Source organism: Lissotriton vulgaris, chromosome 6 (assembly GCF_964263255.1).
Source record: "Lissotriton vulgaris chromosome 6, aLisVul1.2, whole genome shotgun sequence".
Lineage (NCBI taxonomy): Eukaryota > Metazoa > Chordata > Amphibia > Caudata > Salamandridae > Lissotriton > Lissotriton vulgaris.
Window position 1 is genome coordinate 1494652035 of NC_141694.1, and position 23788 is coordinate 1494675822.

General features: G+C 46.6%; 1 protein-coding gene across 1 annotated transcript in view; it reads right to left on the minus strand.

Moving 5' to 3' along the window:
* The window catches only part of RTN4 (reticulon 4), a 232057-nt gene that overhangs the window by 85919 nt on the left and 122350 nt on the right, over nucleotides 1–23788 (minus strand). Inside the window, exon 4 of the mRNA XM_086927651.1 lies at nucleotides 4452–4659. Coding sequence (XP_086783777.1) covers nucleotides 4452–4659 — 208 coding nt within the window. The remainder of the gene's footprint in view (nucleotides 1–4451; nucleotides 4660–23788) is intronic.

Here is a 23788-nt window from a genome sequence, read left to right on the forward strand (position 1 = left end):
TGCATTGACAATGCTTGTTAAAATAATTGGTTTGAGCCAGTCCTTCCATCTGTAGAGCGTGGCAGGTGCATATTGTGTGTGAAATGCTTTCTTCTGGCACGTTCTGCTGGTGGAGATCTTTAAGGCAACCATATGCTATTCTGTGCATGCTTTGACCTTAAGAAAGCACAAATGACCCAACAATGGCTGGTTTTATAGGACAGTCTTGCAGAATCAATTAATTTTGATAGAAGGCTGTTTAATGTTAACCTCACTTTCTCTTGTAGTTGCTGCTTTGACATTTTATTCAAGAAACAATGGGTTTGGGACTTAGTGAGAATAAGTCACAATCACTTTTATAACGTTCAATGCACATAACACGTCTGCACCCTGCTAAACAGAGAGCTGGTCTGTGTCTCCCTACTCAGTGGAAAGGAAATAGAAGCAGCACAATGAACAAATGCACAGCGCCATCAGGTGTGAGCACATATTTTACACTATAGTTGACATTTCTATACAACATATAGAGAGAAGGAGCAGCAGGCCCCAGCAAACACATCGGACCTACATATACCACCGCACACAGGCCTAAATTCTGCTAAACAATCAGGGCGGCAGAGGCAAGAAAAACGGCACAATCCGGGGGGCAGAGGCAAGAAAAATGGCACAATCAGGGGGGCAGAGGCAAGAAAAACGAGTGCAATCAGGGGGCAGAAGGCAAGACAAGATGTAACACAACTCCAACCTATATTGTTTGCTAAGCGTTTGCCACCTGTGGTACATTGAAATGCTGACATGCATATCACCTATGCATAGAATGACATCAAAGCCACATATTAGACACAGCTGTCTCGAAACCGAACAACCTGTTTCCTTTGCTTACAGCTTCATTTGATAGGAAAGTAACCACAACGGAACCCGATTAGAGCTTCAAAGTTCAAGCGTCTATTTTAAGGATGACTAGTAAAGTATTTTACCTATATTTCCCAATGTAGCAATTTTTTGGACTAAGACACGCGTTTAGGCTTTTGAATGTAGAGGCAAAGCAATGTCATCAATGTATTATTAGGGCAAGCAACACAACACCGTGTAGTAATCCGGATGAGCGTTAATTACATCACTTAAAACTACTTTCTGCACCCATTACGAAGGCTACTAGGGAAAATTCTGGAACCATGCCACAGTTACAGACATTATATTTGACATTTAATGAGGCCTGGTGTTGATCGGTAGTGGCAGACACTAGATGGAATCAGTAAAAGGACTTAGTCACTTTTACCCTCTGGCATTCAAGCAAACTCCTCTTCGTTCAGATCAAATAATAACTGCAGTGCAGATGAAGTTATTGAGTCATTAGAGCCTTCCCATTCACTTACACCAGTGTGACCCAAAAATGTTAATACCTTTTTCCACAGTATTTGCCATTTGTGCGCTAAATATTCCTTTGCTATACGTTTGCATATTATTTAGTTATTTGATTTATCACCTTGAGCCCAACCCCAGCAAGCAGTGGAACACATCCATCCTGAGCTGGTGAATGTAAAACAGCCTGCATTCAATGGGACCCTTTAAACCAGAGAGTAAACAAAACCAGACGTGATGGAGAAGAAGGTGGAAAAGTATCTGGGTCAGTAATTGTGCACAGTGCGGTTTTCTTTCTACATCGCACATATTAACCATTTGAGGTGCAAGTGAGAGAAAAATAAGATTGCTTTCTCACTAGCCTAACTCAGCACTAGTAGCAGCAGTATAACAAACCCTGCAGCCCTCACAGAAGGGCAGGGATCATGGGCTTTAGCGGGTTTCAATATGAAAACTTGGCAGCTGCTGGCTGCTACGTGAAGTGTTGCGCTCAGTTATAAAAAGCTTCTTTCAGGAAGTGACATGGAGTCGCGTTTGCCCAGAATTGCATGCTTTTTACAGGTACAAAGCACTCAGCTGCCGCCTCTGAGCTTGGCGTGCTGCACACAGGTAACTAACAACTTTCCTTCAGGAAGTGGGTGGGAGTGCCCTTGGAAGTCGATGGGAGTGGGGTTTACGGATATTGGACATTGTGGGACGTCTGGAGCATGGTGGCATACGCACGAGTGATAACAAAACTAACACCATTGCAGTTGGTTTCGTTATTAAAATACCCGATGATGCAGAGGTTCTCCACAGTCATTTTCGCACCAATTCCCCGCGTGCTTTAAGTCGCTCTGTGCTGATTCCACAAACTCTGGGACCTTCCCTGATCAGCCCCCTCTGCTTCAGCCGATCCATAGTCTGCCTCTGGCCTAGTGCTGCGCGTGTCCAAGCAGCGGATAAAAGGTGAGTTTGAGAGTAAGCTGAAAACCGGATTTGGCTCCTGCCTCGTGCTGCGCTTTTTATGTCTAACTGCTCGTAAGTACCATTTACAGACCAGAGAAGAACACTAAAATAACAAGTACCTACCACAGCAAACCTCCACTCCCGCGTGCACGCTTGGCAGCAGCTAGGCGAGGAAAAGGATGAGAGGAAGATAGGGCAAAGGGAAGGGAGCAGCGCGGAAATGACCAGCCCGCCCCAGCTCCATGAAAAAAATGGCGGCCGCAAACATCATGAACAAAAAAAAAAAAAGGAAACACCCATCTCTTCATGACGAAACAAAGACGGCAAAGGGGGCGGAGCTTAAAAAAACACAGGAACGCCCACGAATCTGCTTCAAGAATGATTGCCACATCTCTCTTCCAATGGCTAGCCTCCATTTATGGAGCTAGCCAATGGAAGAGAGGAGAGTTAAAGCCCCATACTGGAGATCAAAATTTCTCGCCTGCGCGACACTGCTTGCGCAGTGAACAGCAGGCTTCGACCTAAAAATGATCGATAGTCCGTCCAAAGGGGCTGTCCTCACATTGAGTTGAGGGTGGATTTTGTGCAGATGTCGCAGGAGTTTCAATCTGCTCATAATTTCCATGAGATACAATGCCAAGCTAACCAGGAACCTTTCAAAGTCCTCAAGAACTGTGTAATTGAAAGACAGTCTATTATGGTCCACATTGTGGAGGGTTCAACCAAGTAAAAAGCATGGGTATAGGAGTTAGAAAGGTATTATGCTTTGCGTCAGTCTCCAGGGAAAAGTCAGAGGAGAACCGTATTTTATTGCCATCCAGCAGGAACAACCTACTCCATTTCTATTGTGAAAGGCGTTAAAGACTGTAGATGCAGAGAGAAAATGCAGAACTAGAAAACTGGAAAAGCTGATACATCTGTGTTTTGGGCGACTTGAAGGCTTTTTTTGGATTATGTGCCTTGTTTATTCCATCCATCTTTTCGCATTACTTCAAGAGTAAAAGACAGCAAAACGTTGAGGAATTTGGCCTGACACCTTAAACGATTTGCATTGAGAAGTGTAATCTTTAGGAACAACTAGATCACAATTCAAATAGCTGCTGCAAACAACAAGCCTATCCACCTCTAGGCTTGACCATCACTAAGTCATAGTAGTGATGCCCAAGTCAGAAACATGTCTGCTTTACATGGACTGAATTACAAATGTAATGCAGAAAATAAGGCCCTACAAGAGTAATTGTAAATACATTTCTATAGCACTTACTACTTCGGACGAGGCGTTAAAACGTTTTTCGGTGAGTAGCACGCTAATCCGGAACCCATAAAGAATTAGTGGTCAATTAGTATAGTGAAAATATGAAAGTAATTGGAGCGGTGGATATGTTGGTCAGTTATTTGGATTGAGAAGGATAGTGGCAGGATAGAGAAGGGAGAAAGGTTTGCATTTGTGGTCGAAGGACCAGTTGTAGACCTGTGTAGTACACCCACAGCCAGTGCTTTCAACAGACAGTGGATCTCTGATACTTGAAGGCAACCATTGACAAAGGAGCCCATGGTCTGCACCAATAACTACCCACAGATAATTAGTCACCTTAAATAACAGAGGCAAGCCTTACCAGGATAGCACTCCTTGAAGTAAACATTGATCTGCCTCGAGGCAAGGTAGAGTATGTGCTGGGCAAAAGTGCTAGTCAAATAAAGGAAGGAAAAAAACACCTGTCAAAAATACCTGTAGCTAATGTCCAAATTTAAATGAATACTGGGAAAGACACAGCGCATTCAAGGCCCCAAGGGAGTGCAGAAGAATGGGCCAGTGAAGTGCGTAAGAGGTGTGCTGGTCATCTCAAAGCCCTGCAAACTACTAATGCATAGTTTGGAGTATGGGTACATAGTGGTACTAACGCAACGGTAGAGTATAGGAAGAAAATGGATGTCAAAATATGTCACTTTATGTAATTGACCATTCCAGTAGCAAAACAAAGCCAGGATATGATTTTCCTGATGCCTGCCAGTTCTATAACAATTTGAGTGCCCTACCAATTAAACCCTTAAACCTAATTCACTCCTGTTCGCTTTACTTTTAAATGCTGCTACTAACAAAACAAAACAGTACATTTATTTGAACACCTGTGATAACTTGAACAACATTTCAAGGCTCTTACCTGAATGGATGACCATCTTCGGATTTCTGGATAGCCTGGAAAACTCCTTTGTACATTCTGTAGCTGATTGTAACAGAAAGCAGAGCTAAAGCAATGTATGCCGACACACTCACGATGCTAAAAACTGTCAAAGACAGCAGAAGAAATAAACTGGCTCCAAACACCACTCCCGATTTCTTGATATCTCGCCAGTAAAGCAGGTCAACAACTGGAGAAAAAAAAATAGATTTTTTTAGAAAATGGGTACAATAGCTGACGTCACCAAAACAATTGCCATGATTTAGCATTTTGCTAGTCTCTTCTTCTCAACCCAAACTAATTCCTGTTTTAACAGTCAATTCTTGCTTGGATAATTTTAAACGCAGTATGTTGTTCCTAAGCATTACTTTGCTACCTTGTGTGGTCTCCCCCAATAAAATCACTTCTTATGCTGTAGTCAAAGCACCAGAGGTAAGCTATACATATGTTATAGCTGGTGAATCACAATGGCAAATTCTCAAAAGAAATTAACTGGGAGTCACATCCATTTTGTACCACCCTCAAGCCCCGGAAATGCAACCTAAATGCTAAAATTCCATCATAAACTGGGCCTCTCCAAATATATTATTTTTTTGATGGTGTATAACACACGAGTGTCAGGACAACAGAAATGAATTACAGATCGAGCTAATCTTTTCCTTAACGGCGTTTTTACATTATTATACGATCATTTGGACAGTTCCAATGCTGAATTAATATTAACATTCCTACCAGCACTCACCCAATAAATTCCCAAAACACTATATTATTTAACTTTGAATACATATTTTACATCTCTTAATCCAATGTAAGTTGTGGGAACAGCAATGATCCGAAAAACTATAGAGGAAGTGACATTTTAAGTTTTGGGGCACTGCCACAAATCTTCAAACCACAGGACTAGTTGCCACCATAATAGGTGTAAAGAAATTCACAATGATGCACATGGCACTGAAAAAGAAAATGGTTTACATTATTAAAAAAAATATAGGTTTTATCGGTTGTAGGAAAAAAGAAATAAAATATTTATTTTATCATTTGAGAAGGTGCAACCAAACTATTTTGCCCAGTGGTAAAAAATCATTAGAAAGTTTAATGAACATTAGAAAAGCAGTTACGTCTGACGTTTGCTACCAGCATTTTGGACTTTGACAATGCTCGTTTTGTTTAGTCATGGCTTTGACATGGGCCAGCAATAACATTTTGTCAATTTAAAAACTATTTTTGGTCTCAAAAAGCGCATGCAGCAGTAGTACTCAAGGTCACAGTAGAGAAATTCTTAGTGCGTGGCTGTGCTCCAGGTGAAAGAAAAAAATGTCATCATGCACGCTGAAGACAATGTCCGAAGTGGGCTGGCCCACCGCCCCATGTAATAGAGGGCGGAAGAAAATATGAATGACAATTACAGATCAATGGATCGAGAGAGCTGGCTGAAAGCCTCTATAAATATATTCAATATATACTTGTAATAAAATAAACAGGTAATGGCTAATTCCAGACCTAACAAGAATTTGCGATGCAATAGGTCTTGCATTTACGAGAGTTTGAGCTATTGGCATTGTAAATGCCAGTGCCTTTAATATATGTGTTGTTTTTAAAAACAGATAAATAAAAGGCATTGTCCTTCACTATGCCAATAGCTTAAACTCTCGTAATCGCCAGACCTATTGCATTCAAATACATTTGTGCTATAATATATATCTTTTTAAAGCTTTAGGAGAGAGCATTCCCTCCTAACAGCAGCAGGTAGGACCAAGCTATTTGAGAAAATAGTGCTCAGAGGCGCTGTAAATAAAGCCTACCGACTAACAACATATGTAACAGGGGGTGTCACCATGGGAGGTTACAAAATGAGACAAGGCGGCACTAAGGAGGGACTACTCAGCCTATTGACCAATGAACAGCCACAGTTTACAGTGGACAATGACAAGCCAATGGAAACAAGCATTTACAATGCAACGTTTCGCCTTTGCAAAAGTTAGAGCTATTGGCATTGTAAATGAAAACATTTTTATTTATGTGTTGGTTTTGAAAACAGATAAATAAATGGCATTGTCATTTACATTGCCAACCGCTTAATCTCTCGCAATTGTAAGACCTATTGCACCCTACTGGACGAGCTCATCAGGCAGCAATTACTACCACACACACACACACACACACCCACCCCCAGAGCCAGCCACACACACACACACCCAGAGCCACACCCACCCACACACCCAGAGCCACACCCACCCACACACCCAGAGCCACACACACACAGCCACACACCCAGAGCCACACACACACCCCCAGAGCCACACACAAACACCCAGAGCCCCACACACACATACCCACCCACCCAGAGCCACACCCACCCACACACCCAGAACCACACCCACACCGAGCCACACCCAGAACCACACCCAGAACCACACCCACCCAGAGCCACACCCACCCACATATGGGACACCTGTGGCAAAATGCTGGAATTTGCAGGAGGTACCCAATTTGTGGATTAAAGGGGCACTCTTGGGAAGAAAGGTGCTGGCATACTAGGTGCAAATCTTGGAAGAAGTACCCAGAGTAAAAATGCTGGCACAGTAGAGGGAAATTTTTGGCACATGGAAAAGCTGTAGAACAATGCTGGAGAAGGTCCTTGGCATTAGGGAGATAAAATGCTGCCATTGACGCACTAGAAGTAATTTTTGCAATGGATCACATGGTACATGGCTGCAGTCAATGGCAAAATTCTGGCACTGTCATATTGCATGTAGTCCTTGACATAAGGGAGCATTCATGACAAAATGTTAGCCCTGGCGTACTAGTGGCATTTGTTGATGTGTGGGTACCACATGGAATATAGGTGTAGTAAACTGCGGTACTGGCATATTGTATTCAACTATTGGCATAAGGGGGCGCCGATGGTATGAGGGAGATCATCCATGGTAAAATGCTGGTCCGGACACCATGGAAGTAATTGACAGAAGGGGCCTACTGCATATTTTGAAATAAATTGGGTCAACCCCTGGGGAGCGTGAGGCTTTACTGACTTGGTACACCATGATAGCTACTATTTAATGGGTGCTCTTACTGAGCCTACCGATTTTGAGCAAATGTAGGTGAAAACTGTTCTGTGTAAATACAGCAGTTTGTGGGATTCTTTCCCATTTTTTCAAAGCATTCGTGTGAACAGGTTGTAGGGGGGGGGGGCAAACCTTTCCCAACCCCTCTTACGAGAGCAATTTGGGCTTGCTGCCATGACTAGGCGGAGTTCAGGGCAAGTACCAAATCCAACCACGTTCAAAGCTCCAGCGGCCGGTGGTAGCAGAATCTCAAAGCAGAAAAGTTAGCTCAGACCATGAACAAATGTGAATATGTAGCAGAATACAGCATACAATTTAGCCATCCACTGATGGTTGCTTTAGCTTTTTCTGTCCGCAAAGGGTTTACGAGATTGTATTAACATGGCAGCTTTTCGTAATATCGACAAATTACTACTGAGTTAATACACGTTTGGCTCATTTACTGGTATTTTTCCAACGTAGGAAACAGACCTACTTTGCAAATTAGATCATAAAACCCAACACCAACTGTAGAATCAACAGGGCTGGGTTTCACATTTTCAGCGCGGTGCCCAGCAAAGCTGTTTAGGGACTCCACGCGATGTACTTTATCGCATTACTGTGTTTGTGTAACACACTGCATTACCAAATCATGTACCGCATAACAGTGTTTCTTAGGAGCTACCGAGATGGTTAAACATATGCGTGCTTTCTTCACAGGAGCCCGGAGTTTTCGCTAAGAACGGCTCCCGCTGACGCTATTCCAGTTCAGCAGTACACCCCCGCCGCCACCACCCACTCGCACACTTTGTCACGAATTCTAGCAGCGTCTCGGAATAAGAGGCCGCGGAATGAAAGGACCGTTAATCACACACAAAAGAAAAGACCGTGCAGGAAGGCAGCACGAAAGCCGCACGCCGCCTTCGCAGCACGCCATTCATAGCAGGCAGGGAAACCGCCACTGCCCATAAATAGGAACGTATCTTAACCACCATCTCCCCACAATCGGGTCCAAAATCACAACGCAAACGCACAAATCGCCGACACAGCCCCTTGAACCACAAGGTAAAATGTAAGCTTTGTGCTATCTAATGTCGTAGTCCGTTCTCTCGTGAGAAAAAAAACACGAAGGCTAAATGAAGAAAATGCCCACCTCGTGGGTTTCTAGATGCATTAAAGCCGATTGTCACTGAAACCATTTTAGGTCCGACGCGCCTGCTTTCGGCACGATGGGATATTCGTTTCGAAGGAGCACATGAAAATGCAGCTGCCTCCATTTGGAAAGCGAGCATGCCCTGGCATCTGACATAGCTAAAAATAGCACGCTCGGTCTGCACCGTGCCTTACATGAGCAAATCATCCAGTTACCTTTCGGCTTTAATTCGGCGGCTCGCAGTGCAATCTGGTTCTATGCTTGGTTAAAATTCTGCTTCGTAGCACAAGATGATTATAAAGCGGTAAGCTGCATTGTCAGAAAAATGCCCACGCGTTTATCATGCAGCTCAAGACACAATCGGACCGAAAGAACCGCTCCCTTTCTAAATCTAGATGCCGTTTTTGGAATATAACACGAAAAGGCACAAATACAAGCAAATGATACAAATCGCCAGAAGATTGCGGCAAAGCAAATAGAGGAAAAAAAGCTACTGACCACATTTGGCATCCATCTTGAGGCTGCTTGCAGGCACCCAGCACTCGCACAGCTGACTAGCTCCGTTTCACTTCCTGCTAGGGCACTCGGAGGTCACAGTGACACAAGCAACTGCCTCCTGTGCGGAGGAACACCCCTGACTAGCAGGCTGCCCAGCCTCCACCCATCTACCAATTATAAATCCAGCCGGCGGTGCCAATCTAAAACGACCAGAATGTATGGTGTTTGCAGATCGACGGCGACAGAGCAGCGACAACAAAAGACCTCCCCGCAGCAACTGAGATACGATAGTGACGAATACCACAACAATGCCAATTGTGTCCTAGCTTAACATCACAAACAGGCCAGTACTCCCCCTCCGCCCGTTGTTTGCTCTATGGCTTTGCAGGCACCACAAGCACAATTCTATATTTGACCGGAAGTAAAACCTCTAATCCAATTTCATTTGGGAGGTTAATATGGTGTTCCTCACGAGCTTTGAAGTAATTTTAGTTCTCATTATGGCTGGGAGAACGGGAACCCATCAATTCCAAGGCAAGGTGTGGCAGCGTAAAGGGCTTGGAGAGAAGCGGAGTTTCATAGGAAACTAATACATTTTTTAAAAAAATTTGACGCAAGAAATTGGCAACAAGGACATGTGACATCAAATCTCATCTCGCATAATTGGTCACGAAGAGGCAGCATTTTAAAATATCGGATAGGGTAAACGAACCTAGTACGGAGATCTTTGCGTGTCTAGCAATTTTTTGAGGGGTTAACAATGGTAAAATGCATTTGTAATTAATATACTTGCTGGAGAGAATTGTGTTTTGTCCAGTTACAGTTTTGACTCAAAGTAGCACAGAGTTAATATGCCTACTGCAAAGCACATTGTGCAACTTGCAGATCACAGATCTGTATTTTATGTAGCAAGCTTATGGAGTTATTTTTTTTGTCACAGAGATCCCACTGTTATCTGTAGTTCATATGTTGGAATGCTATTATAGCATAGTGAGCTATGTACTGGCACCAGGGATCTGCATACAAACTGCAAAGCATAGGTTAGAGACCTTATTTTTCCCCTCAAACTTTCGTTATTATAAGTTTGCTAAAATGAGTCTTTAGGTACTGATAAAGTTATCAGTACATACAGCCCTAACCACCGCATTAAGTTTTAAATCTGACACCGGTATGTCCCGACAAAGCACTTTGAAGGTTCAATACCTGTCAGTGAGGGAGATGTGACTCTTACACCTTGTAATCCTTAATCCTCATTGTATTTATGTAATATTTCCTCTAAATTGTTTTATACGCTTGTCTGATTGGTCTCTCTATCACTCAGGGAAATATTTAGTGCGCTACTCACCCATGAGGGTCTCAAGGCGCAGGGGGGGGGGGGGGGGGGGGGGGCTTAGAGGACACAGAGCTTCCTTTCGAAATTTAATTAGGTTATTTCCCATCAGGGAGCTGCTTTATAGCCTTTCTGAGCAATGCCTTTTGATATACAGTGACTTCACTGTATAAAAGTGGGAGCTGCTTTCTCACTTGTTCTTCTAGTTCCAAGTTCTCCGTCTAAGAAAGGGCGTGCCCACAGAGTACGCAAACAACTTCTGAGCAACCAAAGCTGGCGCCTACCAGACAACTAGCTATCCACAGGTGAGTGGACTACACTTGGAGTATGACTGGAAAGGAAGAGCTGTATACCGGTCCAAAACCTCTTGGAGGCCAACCTGTCTGAGCAGGAGAGGTGAGGGGAATAGCAACACAGAACTTAATGTTAATTAGCATGGTGAGTAGAAGGACCGGACTCAGGAGCTAAATATCCATGACTTCAATGGCTCCGGACCTCTGGCCGACTCACCCTGCTGGTGGTGGTGGGGTGGGGGGGAGGGGGGGGGGTTGCTAATGACTGGAGATCACCAGCAACACTGGAGACTGTAAAACTGAGCCACAAACTCTGAACGAAAGGGGTTGCCATTCACCCGTGTCTCTGAAACATTCTGTATCATATCTTACACTTTGTTAGGTGACAGTGAAGTGGCAGGGGACCTTGAACCTTCGGTACAGTTAATGTTAAATTACATTTATAAAGCGCTAATCACCCAAAGGTCTCTAAGCACTGCAACATAGAACGACAGTCCGCGTTCCGTTGCGCCACTGAGCTTGACAATCTTAGTAGGCCTGATCAAATGCTTTTAAGAACAGTATCGTCTTGAGCCTTCTCCGAAATGGGAGCAGTCTATCTTCCCCGCGCATGTCATCTGGTAGCTTATTCCACATCTGAGGAACGCAGACCGAAAAGGCCCGACCTCCAAATGTCACCAGACTGACACGAGGGCAGGCAAGAAGACTGGCCTGTAATGAGCGAAGATGGCAGGCCGGTACGTAAGGCTTCAAACTGTCTTTGATGTATAAAGGGGCTTCACCAAACAGGGATTTGTGTGCAATGCATAAGCTCTTGATGTTTACCCTTTGTTTAATAGGGAGCCAGTGCAGTTTATGCAGCAAGTAGGTAGCATGTACTCTACGAGGCAGTTTATATATCAGCCTTGCTGCGTCATTCATGACCACCTGGAGTTTCCTCAGAAGAGTACCAGGAAGGCCAATGTAAACTGCATTGCCATAATCTAAACGGGATAGTATTAAAGCAGTCACCACCGCCTGCATGGTGGTGGAAGACAGCAGGGTCAATAATTTCCGAAGTTGGCGCATCAGCCCAATACAGCTTCCCATGACAGCAAACAGCTTGGTCTTCATGGTCAATCCGGTGTCCAGTCTGATATCCAGACTTTTCACGGCTGGCACTTGCGTTGGAGTTGTGCCAAGCTCTTGGGGCCAAGAAAGGCTGGACCAAGGGGAGGAAACAGGGGAAAGTACCAGAACTTCTGTCTTATCGGGATTCACCTTTAAAGAATTGGAGGTTATCCAATTCATGGTATACCGGAGGATGTTCTGGACATTCTGCTGCGAGTCCCAGGAGTTATCGATGCAGACTATTAGCGGAGTATCGTCCGTTAAACACCTAGCAGTCTGCCTTTGCCAGAGCCTCAATCAGAGGTTAGAGATAGATGTTACAAAGCAGGGGTGACAATGCCGAGCTCTGCGGAACCCCCCAGCGAAGGTTGCCCTGCTTAGACATGAGGTCTCCTATTTGGACCTTCTGCCGGCAGACCTCCAAGAATGAAGTGAACCACTGGAGGGCCGTCCCAGTGACTCCCTGCCGCCGCATATGAGCTAATAGCTGCCCATAGTTCACCGCATCAAAGGCGGCTGAGAGATCAAGTAGGATTAAGGCTGAGTGAATCTTCTTGTCTGCTGCCAGTCGTAGATCGTCCAAGACTGAGAGCATAACAAACTCTGTGCCGTTATGCGCCCGAAACCCAGCTTGCCGATGATGCAGCAGGTGGTGGTGTTCAGTTTATAACGCAAGGGCTCGGAGGACATGCTGTTCAAGTACCTTGGCCAGGAACAGGAGTTGAGAAATGGGGCAATAGTTTTTCAGGTTCCTAGTATCTGCACCCACTTTCTTCAGCAGCGGCAGTACTATAGCTTCCTTACATTTCTGAGGTACTGTTCCTGAGGTCAAAGAGAGATTCAGAACAGACAGTACCTCAGCCTCCACCAAAGGAATGATCGATTTGAGCACCTTTGGAAGACACAGGTCCTCAGGGGACTCAGATTTCACTTTAGCCACTAAGTAAGCCAGGTCGTGTGATTCGAGCACAGGGAGCTGAGACAGAGAAGCCCAGAGTCAAAAGGCACCTACTCAGCTGAGAATAGGCAAGGGGTAATTCAATAACACAGCGGTGCCAGTGGATATTCGTACTTACATACTGTAGTGTGAATTATATCGTTTTTGAGTGCAAAGAACTTTTTGTCCTTTTCTTATTTTTATAAAGACAAGCACTGGGTTGGACAATCAATTGAGTTGCTGCGTGTTTTAGTCCTAAACTTGATGCACCCCCCAAACAACCTCTCGGCCAGTGTGCAGAAGCATAGTAGGAGGGACCCTGTGACATCAGAGGAAAATGATCCTAGCCCCCACAGTAGCAAACGTTTGTCACAATAGCCTGCTGAAATTCAGAAAGCGGTACAAGGTAGAGTTTGAGACAAATTATATTCTTCATATTATGCGAGCAGGATTTCGATCTGGCTGCAGTACTGAGAGTGAGGTACTCTGTGCAGTAAACAAACGTAGGCATTCTGCTAAAATGGCCTTGCCAGCAGCACTCATCTACTGTTGGTTGAGTACAACCCTGCAAATCCTGAGATTCTCACAAGCTAGCTTAAGGTATTGGACAAACAAGTTATTTACTTAGGTAACGCTCTTTCCAAAGGATACACTGTTTAACTGCAGATTCCTCCAGGCACCAGACTGAATATGGATATTTTTCTCAGCAATTCCCTTGCACACCGATAGGTGGCACTGAGTGGCTCCATGACAGGTCCGTCCTTGCAAAGAAATGATACTGGGTCACCTACACGACCGCCACCTTCATAGGATGATGTCCGTTTCTTTCTGATAACTGTCCATGCTGTGAGATGCAGATCTTCAGTAATCAGATTGAGCCCGTGTGCTGACCTCTAATTAGAATATTTTTAGTATGCACCAAATTAATCAGTTCCACAGAAAAGGAGAAACGGGTGGGTGGTGAGGAATCTACAGTTCGAGTACCCACCAGAAAGAGTATTACAGAAGGTAAGAAACTTGTTCTTCTGGTGTGGATTTTTAACCATAGATTATTCATCTTGTGAATAGATACCCAAGCCAAACTCTCCCAGGTGGTGGGTCTGTGGAATGGCACAGACCATGAAATCCTTCAAGACTGAATGGGCAAAATGCTACTTCCACCGGACCTTGCTATCCAGGTGGTAGTGTTTCGTGAGCATGTGAACTGATGCCCACGTCACAGCCTGACAAATGCCCAGAACAGTTACTCTGTACACCAGCGTGGCGGTAGCAGCTTTTGCTGTGGTGGAAAAAAACACACATGCCTTCTGGAGGCTCTTCCTTGGCTAGGCCATAAGAGATCTGTATGCAAAGGACAATCCATTTGCAAATGGTTCATTTGAGCACTGCATTTTCCCCTTGTTCCAGAGACTCACAAAGAGACGATTGTCTACCCAATGGTACTTAATACAATTAAAAATAGTTTAAAAAATAATAACTGTGTGCCATGTGGGCAGTGGGATCACACCTAAATGATTATGGCTGTTAGAATATAAGCAATCGCAGACTGTAATGTGTGTTTGTCTTACTTTGTAAGGCATTGCTGTCAATGCGGGTTAACATCTTTTTTTTAAAAATTGCTAATATTTAATCTTTGCTGAAAACAACAATAAATGAAGTAAATATTTGTTCCCAAATTATCTTTGTGCACTCTCATTTAGTGAAAGATGATCTTCACTAAAAAAATGATGTTAAAGGCTGCATGTCCTGGACTTGAAGCGTAGGGAAAAATTCGAAATAGAACTGTATCCAGGACTGCTCCAATGAAGGGGAATCTGTGGTGCAAGGTGTGACTTTTGACACATTAATGGAGAATCCTGTAGATGTTAATAGGTTGGCCATTGCCTAAAGGTGGTACACAACTGTTTGAGGTGAGCACCGCCTTCAGCAACTAGTTGTCAAAGTATGGGAAGACTGGTATTTCTAAACTCCTAAAAAGGGTGGCTACAATCACCATCACTTGCGTGAACACCCAAGGGGCACTGGTGATGCCGGAGGGAAGCACAGAGTTCCGGGATGTGCAAACAAGCCACAGCAAGCCCAATACCACCATCCATAATTTTGGATACAAGGTCAGAGTGAGCATCTTGAGCATTTTCCTCTTGAGTAATAGTAAAGGTTTAAAATAACTGAAGTACTCCATCCTTCTTCAAAACCAAGAAGTAATGCAAGTCCATACCTCTGAGGCCGGCACCCTCTATATAGCTCCCTTGTCAAGAGAGCCATGACTTCCTTCCACAGAACAGACAAGTGATCCTCCGGAAGCCATTGTGGTATTGGTGGTATGTTTGGAGGGGTGGACAGTAAGGTTGGGGTAAAACCAACCTGGGCATTTTAAAGCACACATCTGTCGATGTGGTGCTTTGTAGACCCTAGGATTAATAGTTTATCTGGCCTCCAACTGGGTGACAGTGTACAGAGGAGGGCAAACTAAAGGGGTTTAAAACTTTGTTGCTCCGAGTGGCAAGGGCAGTCTGCCAGTTTCTGACCTCCATCTCGAAAGGCTTGGAGGTCTGTTGCTGTTGAGGCAGGGTATGGTGTTGCCTCTGCTGGATATCACCTGAAGAAGCTTTGAAGGGGAAATAGTGTTGGGGAAACAGCTGTACGGGCGGTGCGGGCGTAGTAGCTTCTTTAGATGAGCTCAAATACAGAGTCTGCTTTGCCAGCATTTCCGGGAGGAGATCATATGCTACTTAGTAGGGATCTGGAACCCGCCTCCCTCGCCCGTCTCACCTCCATTGGCTGGCTTCCTAAAAGGAGGCCAGCCATTGGAGGAGAGAGCCGTCCCTCCAAACAAGCCCCGTCTTTTTCGGATTTGGGGGCGTCATTTTTGCTGTTCTTTAGACAGTGACGTCTTCCGTCACTCAGAACAGCAAAACACGCCCCCAATTCCGAAAAATTTCTAAAGCTTGTGGCCGCCATTTTAAGTCTCCTTCAGATGAGGTAGGCTGCTGTCCTCGTTTCCTGCTGTCTGTCTCGGTTTCCGCCCTCCTCCCGCTGATTAGGTCGGCCGTTGTATTCTTCCTCGCCGTGTCTTTTCCCCGCCCCCCTCCCGCTGTCCGTGTTTGTTACCACCCTCCTCCCGCTAATTTGGTCGGCCGCTGTACTGTTGTAGGGCCGCGCTGCTGCGACCCTGAAGTATAGTGGGCCAGGCAGGAAGCGGACGGGAGTTCTCCCCGTGCTCCTGCTTTGAACATATTCTCTTGCCTGTCTGTCTTCCAGGCATTACTGAGTTTTGCAAAATGGCCTCTCTCCCCCCTTGCCCCGGACGAGCTATGCTGCCCCGGCGCTGTTTTTCATTAGGTGAGTGGTTGTGACCCTCCCCCCTCCTGGGTCCTGTTTCCCTCCCGGCTCCCGTTTTCGTGTCAAGCCTGCGTGTGGGTCCGTCAGGGCTGCGGGGTCTGGGGTCCGTTTTATGCGGGGCTGTGGGTGCAGCTCCCGTTTTCGTGTCAAGCCTGCGTGTGGGTCCGTCAGGGCTGCGGGGTCTGGGGTCCGTTTTATGCGGGGCTGTGGGTGCAGCTCTGGTCTTCTGTTTTGGGATGTTTTGTCTGGGGGGGGGGGGGGGGGGGGAGGAGTGGGTCTGGTCTTGCGGGGGGTGGGTGAAGCGTGCGGGTCCGTCGGGGTTGCCGGGCTCGGGATCCGGTTTGGCGGGATTGCGGGGTGCAGCTTTGGTGTTCCCTTCTGTGTGTGTTTGCTTGGGAATCGTGGGCGGCGTGGGGGTACGCTTGGGGAGCGGGGTCCGCTGTGGCGGGGCTGTGGGTTCTGCTTGCGGAGTTACATCCAGGCATTACTGAGTTTTGCAAAATGGCCTCTCCTCCCCCCCCCTCCCCCCCCCCCCCCCCCCCCCTTGCCCCGGACGAGCTATGCTGCCCCGGCGCGGTTTTTCATTAGGTGAGTCGTTGTGACCCTCCCCCCCTTCCGGGTCCTGTTTCCCTCCTGGCTCCCGTTTTCGTGTCAAGCCTGCGTGTGGGTCCGTCAGGGCTGCGGGGTCTGGGGTCTGTTTTATGCGGGGCTGTGGGTGCAGCTCTGGTCTTCTGTTTTGGGATGTTTTGTCTAGGGGGGGGGAGGAGTGGGTCTGGTCTTGCGGGGGGTGGGTGAAGCGTGCGGGTCCGTCGGGGTTGCCGGGCTCGGGATCCGGTTTGGCGGGATTGCTTTGGTGTTCCCTTCTGTGCGTGTTGGCTTGGGAATCGTGAGCGGCGAGGGGGTACGCTTGGGGAGCGGGGACCTGGGGTCCGCTGTGGCGGGGCTGTGGGTTCTGCTTGCGGAGTTCCATCGGGGGTGTTGGTAGGGCTGGGGGTGGCGCTCCCCGGGCGGGCGTCGCGCTGGTGTGTGATGACCGGGTGGGGTCGGGCGACATGGCCGGGGTCGGGCGACATGGCTGGGGTCGGGCGACATGGCCATGGCGCGGCCGTCTCTCTGCATGCAGGCTAGTGTGTGCCCTGATACCTGGCAACTCTCTTTGCTGGGTCGGAGTGTCGACGGCCCCGGGGGAGGTGCAGTGCTGTGAGGGCGCATGTGGGTCCGCTCACCCCCCTTTAGGATCGAGCGTACGCTGTAGCCGGGAGCGGTGCGAGTCGCTCCCTTGCTACGACACGCACCGCCTTTCATTAAATGCCCCTCTACGTACCACAATATGTGCGCCGGGAGCGGTGCAAGGTGCTCTCTTGCCACGATAGTTACATGAGGTAGTGGTGACGTTTGTGAGCAGACATGATACAAGAGGTAGCAAACAGTGCATTGTAGGAGGACAGAGTGGTTACAGGCGCTGCTGCGAGGGGGAGGAGGGGGGGGGCAGGGACGCGATCGTGGAGTCAGGCGAAGCCTGGGTTTTTTGGTGCCTTCATCTGGGGCGGTGTGTCTCGGGCGTGCCGTTCGGGGGACGCATGCTGCGACTTCCTGCCGCGTGGCCGGGGGTTCATCCAGGTTTAAGTATTCAAAACAATATTATAATAACTCTTTTGTTTGATACTGCTAATATGCACAAGCATAGCGAATAGGTCTGGCTTCATTTCGGTGTTTCTGTTACTTGTTGTGTGATAGGTCTGGATTATGGTGTCCTGGCATCCTGTTTTGCCGGGACAGTCCCAGTTTCACCAGCTGTCCCAGCAGATTTCAGCAAATTTGGTTTGTGTTTCTGTTAGTGGAGAGAGTCGACAGTGGAATGCAGATTTGTGTTCCTAAGCAGGGGCAGCTACATGGTGTCCTGGCGTCCTGTTTTGCCGGGACAGTCCCAGTTTCACCAGCTGTCCCAGCAGATTTCAGCAAATTTGGTTTGTGTTTCTGTTAGTGGAGAGAGTCGACAGTGGAATGCAGATTTGTGTTCCTAAGCAGGGCCAGCTACATGGTGTCCTGGCGTCCTGTTTTGCCGGGACAGTCCCAGTTTCACCAGCTGTCCCAGCAGATTTCAGAAAATTTGGTTTGTGTTTCTGTTAGTGGAGAGAGTCGACAGTGGAATGCAGATTAATGTGTTCCTAAGCAGGGCCAGCTACAAAATATTTAAGAAAGCAATTTAATTAACAGGTATGATACTGGGTTTAATAATGTAATTCCATGTATTTTCTTAGTAACTGTTCTGCATTTGTAGGTTGTTGAGTACTGGCATTTTCAGGCACTTGGAAACGCAAAACTGTAGCCCTTTTATTTCTAGGATATGTCCTTGCTCTTGGTTCGTAAATCTGTTCACACTCGTCTGGCTGCAGGGGCAGAAAAATCAGAGAAGCGCCCAACTACTGGTCTCGTGACATGCCAGGCCAAGAACAGGATTCTAGGGCCCCTCCCCTGTTCTGTATCATCTTGTGGCACCTTATCTAGTTGGGGACGGGTGCGAGGTAATCTTTTACCCTCTTTGTGGCACATCCTTATATTTAGCCTGCGTGTTATATAAAGCGGATTTATGTGTTCATGAAAAAAAAAACGGTTTACCTTTACGGGGGCCCATTTAGCTATTGATAGATGTTATGTATTTAATGCTGATTTAAGTGTTTTTTTAAAAAAACGCTTTTTACCCATACAGTGGGGCCCATTTAGCTATTAATAAATGTTCAACAAAGGTTACGTATTCACGGTTGGCACATGTGCAAGTATCTAAAGCGATGTATTTGCTCTTTTATTATTACACAGCAGCACTGGACATCGCCATTTGGGGGGTTTTAATGACGGTGGCAGTTGACTTTCTGTTCCTTGGTGCGAAAAGGTTTGTCTTGCGTTCAATATGTCCCTGGTCACCTGGTAGGCAGCATTGCTGATTTCTTGAGCACACTCCGCCCCCGGGCATGATAAGATGTGTAGTCTGGGCGGCGACTATTCACGTCTTGCTTTATGTACACGCAGGCAATAAGTCAAAGGAGAATGTTGGTGCTTGATCCTCTGCCCCCTGGCTGTGCTTGCTCCCCTGCCACCTGGCTGTGCTTGCTCCCCCTGCCACCTGGCTGTGCTTGCTCCCCCTGCCACCTGGCTGTGCTTGCTCCCCCTGCCCCCTGGCTGTGCTTGCTCCCCCTGCCCCCTGGCTCACTGCTGCACTCTCTGCTCAGCCCCCCCATCCAGGCTGCAGCCCTCACCCCTCTACTGCACCATCACTCACTGCTGCACTCTCTCCTCAGTCTCTTATGGCACCATCCCTTCACTGCTGCACTCTCTCCTCAGCCTCTCCCTGCACCATCCCTTCACTGATGCACTCTCTCCTCAGCCTCTCCCTGCACCGGCCCTTCACTGATGCACTCTCCTCAGCCTCTCCCTGCACCGTCCCTTTATTGCTGCACTCTCTCCTCAGCCTCTCCTTGCACCGTCCCTTCACTGATGCACTCTCTGATCAGCCCCCCATTGCATCGTCCCTTTACTGCTGCACTCTCCTCAGCCTCTCCCTGCACCATCCCTTCACTGCTGCACTCTCTGCTCAGCCTCTCCCTGCACCGTCCATTCACTGATGCACTCTCTGCTCAGCCTCCCATTGCATCGTCCCTTCACTGCTGCACTCTCCTCAGCCTCTCCATGCACTGTCCCTTCACTCATGCACTCTCTGCTCAGCCCCCCATTGCATCGTCCCTTCACTGCTGCACTCTCCTCAGCCTCTCCCTGCACCGTCCCTTCACTGGTGCACTCTCCTCAGTCTCTCACTACACCATCCCTTCACTGCTGCACTCTCTCCTCAGCCTCTCCCTGCACCATCCCTTCACTGGTGCACTCTCTTCAGTCTCTCACTACACCATCCCTTCACTACATCACATCACTCTATGCTTATATCTCACTACCTCACAACATCCCTCTCCCTCACTACCTCACTCTTTACTACCTCACTCTCTACCTCACTCTCTCCACTACCTCACTCTCTCTATTTCAATACCTCACTCGCTCTCTCTAGCTCACTACCTCACTCTCTGCTAATGCAATAGTTATCACATATGCAAAAAACAAAGCTAATGCCAATACAAATGACAATGCCATTTATTTAGGGATACAAAAAAGATACAAAAATAATGAGCAATACCAATAGCTCTACCTATAATATTGCCGAGACCATTGCATTGTAAATGCTTGTTAAGAGTAGCTCTCGATTTAAGATCAAGATTTTTCACTTTCTCAGCATAATGGTGCCTTCAGTTGGAAATGTGCTTAACAAACATCTTGAATAAAAATAAATACATTTACCACTTTACTAAAATTAAGATTTTACCAAATAACTTAATGAATACCTCTCAATAAACCAAATGTTACCTTCAGTTCATCAAAATAGAAAGGGAAAATCGCATACACAAATACATTTTTATCTCTAGGAGTCACTCCAATGGCATAATGCAAAGCAACATTTTCCCTTCCCAACTCACAAAAAAAAATGTGAGGAGCTATCATTATCAGGCACTAACTTCGGTTGTAATGCAACTAGAGACTTATCGTAGCACCTTTTATGTTTCCTTTTACTTGCACGCCATCTTAATGTTATGTTATGTTATGTTATAATGGCTTTTGTAGAGCGCACGGCTACTCAAAAAGAGTGTCCCGGCGCTTTTTAAACCCGCAGCATGGAAAAGTCCCCGCAGTGACAGAAATAATATTATCCTAGATGCACAATCACATTCCATGCCATGCCTGTCACACTTAGACTTTTAACCCTAGTAATCTGGAAAAAAATACAAACCATATACTGAAACTGACAATTACTGAGGCAAATCAGTTATCCTGTATACAATTCCCCCCTGTAATTGCGGGCATCTCCCTGGAATTTCACCGGACTATTTATTTCTGCTACTTTAAGCAGCTACGTTCCACGTTCAAACTTAGGAGTTCTGAGGCTTCACCCATAACCATGGAAACTCTGATTAGGATGGTAACTCTTGCTATTGGCCGCTCTAGAATTACTGAGGTATTTGTAATCGGCACCCTACTATGGATACCACTACTATCAGATGAGGCTTTTCAACTTAACATTTTTTCAGCCTGACTCAAAGTACCTTACTCACAAACACCGTGTCTGTCTTTATCAAGTATTCTATATTCAATCCTACCGGTGAGCAGACTTGTAAACCGAACTAGTGATGGCCCCTGGGAGTTCACTTGAGATCTCTAAAGCTTTAAATCTAAGCAAGTCATGGGTATATGAGGGGTGTGAGGGAAGATGCACAACTAAAAGGCTTTTGTTGCCAAACTGCATCAACAAGTTCACCCAGATAAATTTTCTAAATTCTAAACAGGTGCCTACTTCTCCAGAAGGCCTTGAAAAATCCACTGCCCACTCCAGGTTGAGCTATGTCAAAGAACAGGTTTCTGTTCAGTCAGACAGTGAAGGAGCAATAAAGATGCCTTTAAATCTTGGCAGAGATCCGAAGTCAGTTTACAATTACTTTTCCTTCTCAGACTGCAGAGTTCCAGGATTTTGTAAATTGAACTGTCTGACCTGCTGTAGGAAGTGTGAAAGGAGAGGCTATTTTTCCCCACACATTAAAATAGCTAATAAGTCAAATGTACAAATATTTCAAATTATATTTCAGTAATTGTGAAAGCCCATTTTTAGGCATCGCCTGACGTAGCACTGCGCAGCAGTGTTCACGCAGGCGAAATCTTATGTTAGAACAGTATGGGGCTTTGTCCCGCCTCTCTCTTCCATTGGCTAGCTCCATAAATGGAGGCTAGCCATTGGAAGAGAGATGTGTCAATCTTCGAGGGAGCAGATTCGTGGGCGTGCCGCTGTTTTTTTCGCTCTCCGCCCCTTTGCGATAGTCATTGCGGCGGTGGGCGGTGGTTTATTTATTTATTTTTTAAAGGTTTGTTTTGGCCATTTTGAAAGTGTCGTCTTTGAAAGCGGAGTCTTGTCTTTCCTTGCTGTGTCAGTTTTGCTTTCCTGCATTAACCCATCTCTGTTTCTCTCCCTTTCCTACCCTTTCTCCTCTTTCACTCTGTCTTCCAGCCCGCTTCCCTTTCTGCAAGGTTCCTCCGCCTCGCCTCCACTCCACGTGAGACATTCATTGGTTCTTGCCAATGCTTTGGCTGTGATCGGTGAAGCGACAATCTATGTAGGGACAGATGACACCATGGCCGAGCTCCTAAAAGGCCCTTCGCGTCGTTGCAGAAGCAGAGCTTCCCAGCAGGTGCCCTGTCTCCCTGCCCACTTCAGCCATGGCGCACGCTCAGGCTCCTCTGCGGAGCGTGCCAGGCTCTTTCGTGCATCAAAAAGTAATGAAGTCTTGCTCAGCTGCGGCCCCTGCCCCCGCCAGCCCCAGGGCTCCGTGCCCACTGAAAGCTCGTCTCATGAATACTGCAGCGAGACCTCTTCCCCGCCGGGATGCGGACGGCAGCCGAAGGGCACGCGCTCACGCCAGGAACAGCCAGCAGCACCAGCCAAACGTGACATGCTGCTAGACCACGGATGATGACCTTGTGAAAATCCATCTTGGAAGGAAGAAAGGCAAAGTTAACATTAGCTCCCCTAGCTTTTGCATGCTTCTGTAAAATGGCATTGTTTGCACATTAGAGTATCTTAGGGACCCATACTAGTGGTCCCTGCAGTGGTGGCTGGTGAATTTTAAAAGTGGTGAGGCGTAAAACAATATTCTGATTTAGCCTGTTCGAGCAAGTGTAGTGAGCGAGAGCAAATGTCACCATGGGATTTCGTGGGTGGGTGTCTCAAAGCGTATAGATTTTGAATTAAGGATAGCAAATCTACATGCAGCCACATATACATACCTGAGGTATATTTTCACAGTTGATATCCTAACTAGATCATTCCTAACTAGACGTGGGTCCCTTGCTCACTTTGCCACTGGATTCAAGCTAGCCTGGCTGATGATGGCTGATCAGCCAGAAACCAGTCCCAGGATGCTTTTTTTCATTCCAGGGAAGTTATGGCTTGGCAGTTCTGTCTGGACTGTTCCCATGAGGCACAGGATCAGACTGATTTGCATATGGCCATGTCTGAACTGGGGTGGTGGAGTGAGCTAAAGAATGATGATGGATTAAACCTAGATCAGTTGACTGGGGGAAGAGTGCTTGCAATGTTCAACACTCCGTCCATCATCCCCTTTGGTTTTACAATTGTACAGCACACAGCTCTTCCAGGCTGTTTGCTGTCAGTAATAATGCAGTTTTTAAAAAAATTCCGTTCGGTCCTAGCTGTTGGCCATGAGCTCATTGCTTTCTGGGACTTGCAGTGTTTTTTCGCGTTGGACTGTAAGCCTTCAATTCCAGCATGACCTGTGTGGCTGCGATCTTTGAGGGGTCCTGTAGGTGGCTAAACTACTAGCTAAATACAAAGAGCCCCCAGCTCTGTACTGCATGGGCTGCAAAGGGTGTGTGTGTGTGTGTGTGTGTGTGTGTGTGTGTGTGTGTGTGTGTCTCAGTGTGTGTGTGTGTCTCAGTGTGTGTGTGTGTCTCAGTGTGTGTGTGTGTCTCAGTGTGTGTGTGTCTCAGTGTGAGTGTGTGTGTGTGT